Source organism: Lupinus angustifolius, unplaced genomic scaffold (genome assembly GCF_001865875.1).
Source record: "Lupinus angustifolius cultivar Tanjil unplaced genomic scaffold, LupAngTanjil_v1.0 Scaffold_6_167, whole genome shotgun sequence".
Taxonomy (NCBI): domain Eukaryota; kingdom Viridiplantae; phylum Streptophyta; class Magnoliopsida; order Fabales; family Fabaceae; genus Lupinus; species Lupinus angustifolius.
Genome location: NW_017717602.1, coordinates 1,931 through 4,529, shown reverse-complemented (window position 1 = coordinate 4,529; position 2,599 = coordinate 1,931). Strand labels below are relative to the sequence as shown.

Sequence of the window (2,599 nt, the reverse complement as noted above, 5' to 3'; positions counted from 1 at the left end):
GTATATATAAATTTTTAAATTACACAAATATTCATACGATAAAAATAAAAGGTAGTTTAAAAATATAAAAGTTTATGGATGGTTTTGTCTTTTCATACCAAAATAACATTTTCCCAATAGTTCTTTACCACTAGTGGATAGAAATAATTTTTGTGGGACCATGTCACTTTTCTTCTCTCCTCCCACTTTCTTTGTTAAACCAAAATTTTTATTTTATATTTATCTTCAAACTCTTTCCTTCCTTTCTTTTTCTCTTTTATTTCTATTCAACTAAATAGAGGCTAAGTCTACTTTAATATTATGATATGAATTTTGATTTATGAATTAAATTAAATATTTAATAACCATTAATGAAATTTGATACTTTGAAGAGGAAAAATGTATGAATTGATAGTATATGAGTTTGATATATTGTCATCATATAATCTATTATTCATGTTTAGTAATCATTTATTTAAAAAAAATAATACAAATAAATAACGAATGATAATTTTTACACTCAAAATTAGACTGTAATTTTATTAATCAAAATTTAAGACACATTTTATTAGACTATATATTACACACACACCATCATCTTTCTCTAAGACCCTTCACCTTTTCAATTTTCAATTCTATGTCCATGTGGAGCGATCTACCCTTTGATCTCTTAGCCAACATATTTTCATTTCTGTCCCTAGACTCCTTAGCCAGAGCTAGATCATCTTGCAAAAATTGGCATGCATGTTCAAAGTCTTATCCTTTAACACCAACAACTTCTTCAACCCATTCTAAATCATGGTTCTTGGCCCTTCCAATTCACATCCACCATAGACCATGTTGCTATGCTCAAAATCCAGTCATGGGTAATTGGCATAAGCTCTCCATGGAGTTCTTGCCAATCTCAGCAGTTAAACCAGTTGCTTCAATTAGAGGTCACATTTTGTTAAGGGTAACAAATTCTACAATGTTCCAATTGGCTCTATGCAACCCCTTTACAAGGGAATTTAGGTACCTTCCAAGGTTGAACTTTTCAAGGACTAACCCTGCTGTAGGACTAGTTGTTTCTATTTTGGACTCAAACAATGATATTCAATTTCATCATTTTAGAGTCTATGTTGCTGGTGGCATGTCTAAGTCAGCAAAACATTGTGGTGCTACTTATGAAGCTACTACAGAAATGTATGACTCAAAACTTAAGACATGGCAAATTGTTGGGTCCATGCCAATGGAATTTGCAGTTAGGCTTACAGTTTGGACACCAAATGAGAATGTATATGTCAATGAGACATTGTATTGGATCACTTCAGCAAGGGTCTATAGTATGATGAGATTTGATATTGGCACAAATAAATGGAATGTGCTAAATGTGCCTATGGGTGATAGGCTTGAATTTGCTACACTTGTTAAGTGGAATGGGGCATTGGCTTTGGTTGGTGGCACATTTAGTGATGGTGCTTGTATTTGGGAAATGAATGAAGGGGGTATATGGTGCCTAGTAGATAAAGTTCCAGTTGAATTGGGGTTGAAATTGTTATCAGGGAAGAGAAATTGGGACAGTGTGAAGTGTGTGGGTAGTGAAGATAGTATTTGTTTGTTTAGGGACCTTGTTTCTGGGATGGTAGCATGTAAAAAAGTTGGAGATAAGAGTACATGGGAATGGGTTTGGGTTGATGGGTGTGGTTACATCAAGGGAAAACAAGTGCCTAATTGTGCAATAAGAGGAACACTTGTTTACCCAACTCTAGTTTCCTCTCTTATCTTTTAAACTAGAGAGTCGTGTTTAGGCCAGAGGAGAAAAGAGTAATGTTATATGTACATCAAGAATTGTCATCTTTCTTATAATGAGTGAATAGGAAAAACATTAATGTCTAATTTTGCCTTTTTATCATTTTTTTAATGCAAACATGACTGTAATATATCATGTTAATTATATTGTAATATTATATTGTTAATCTATAATTGTAATATTATATTAATTTATAAATATGATTGTTATGTTGTTAAAGAGTAATGTTATATTATTAAGGAGTTTGATGTGATGTTACGTTGTTAATTCACATGAGTAATAATATAATGTTATGTTGATTAAACAATTCTTACTAAATCAATTTTACATCATAATATTGAAGTAGTAACTTTGTTTTTTTATGTTTGTTTAAGTAAGATGAGTTGTGCTTAATAGTGAATTAAATTAAGTTTAAAACTTTAAATTATGTAAGAAACAAACACAAAATTCAATAAATTACTCTCAATTACTTTTTAATATTTTTTGAATTTGTGGATACCCGCAGATCCGTTGAGTATCTAATGACCTGTGGGTAGCAAACCCATCAAATATCAACATGGGTCTGGGGTGAGTCTAGATCAAAAAATGTTGCAACGGGCGAGTCCAAATAAACACTATCCGGCATATCCAGATACATCGTCATCCCTAGTCACTAAATATATTTTTTTTGGACTTATATATTGGCCCATTGCAGGGTAGGCTGGGTTTATATATTTTCCACTTACATAGTTACATATCTTGGCACATGTGGGGTAGTGCCCTGAATAGCACAAATCTGATAAGGGTGAATTTGTAGCATTTGTAATTCTGTTTCAGGTAGTTAGGAATTAG

General features: G+C 32.1%; 1 protein-coding gene across 1 annotated transcript; it reads left to right on the top strand.

Moving 5' to 3' along the window:
* Positions 1 to 566: 566 nt before the first annotated feature.
* LOC109337471 (F-box only protein 6-like) lies at positions 567 to 1,854 on the top strand. Its single transcript, XM_019574446.1, has one exon. It carries the CDS (start codon positions 617 to 619, stop codon positions 1,745 to 1,747), a length of 1,131 nt encoding a protein of 376 aa, XP_019429991.1. The 5' UTR covers positions 567 to 616; the 3' UTR covers positions 1,748 to 1,854.
* Positions 1,855 to 2,599: the final 745 nt, after the last annotated feature.

Bases quoted from the DNA above. Each gene is read 5' to 3' on its own strand.
- LOC109337471 (XM_019574446.1), top strand. From the start codon at position 617: ATGTCCATGTGGAGCGATCTACCCTTTGATCTCTTAGCCAACATATTT.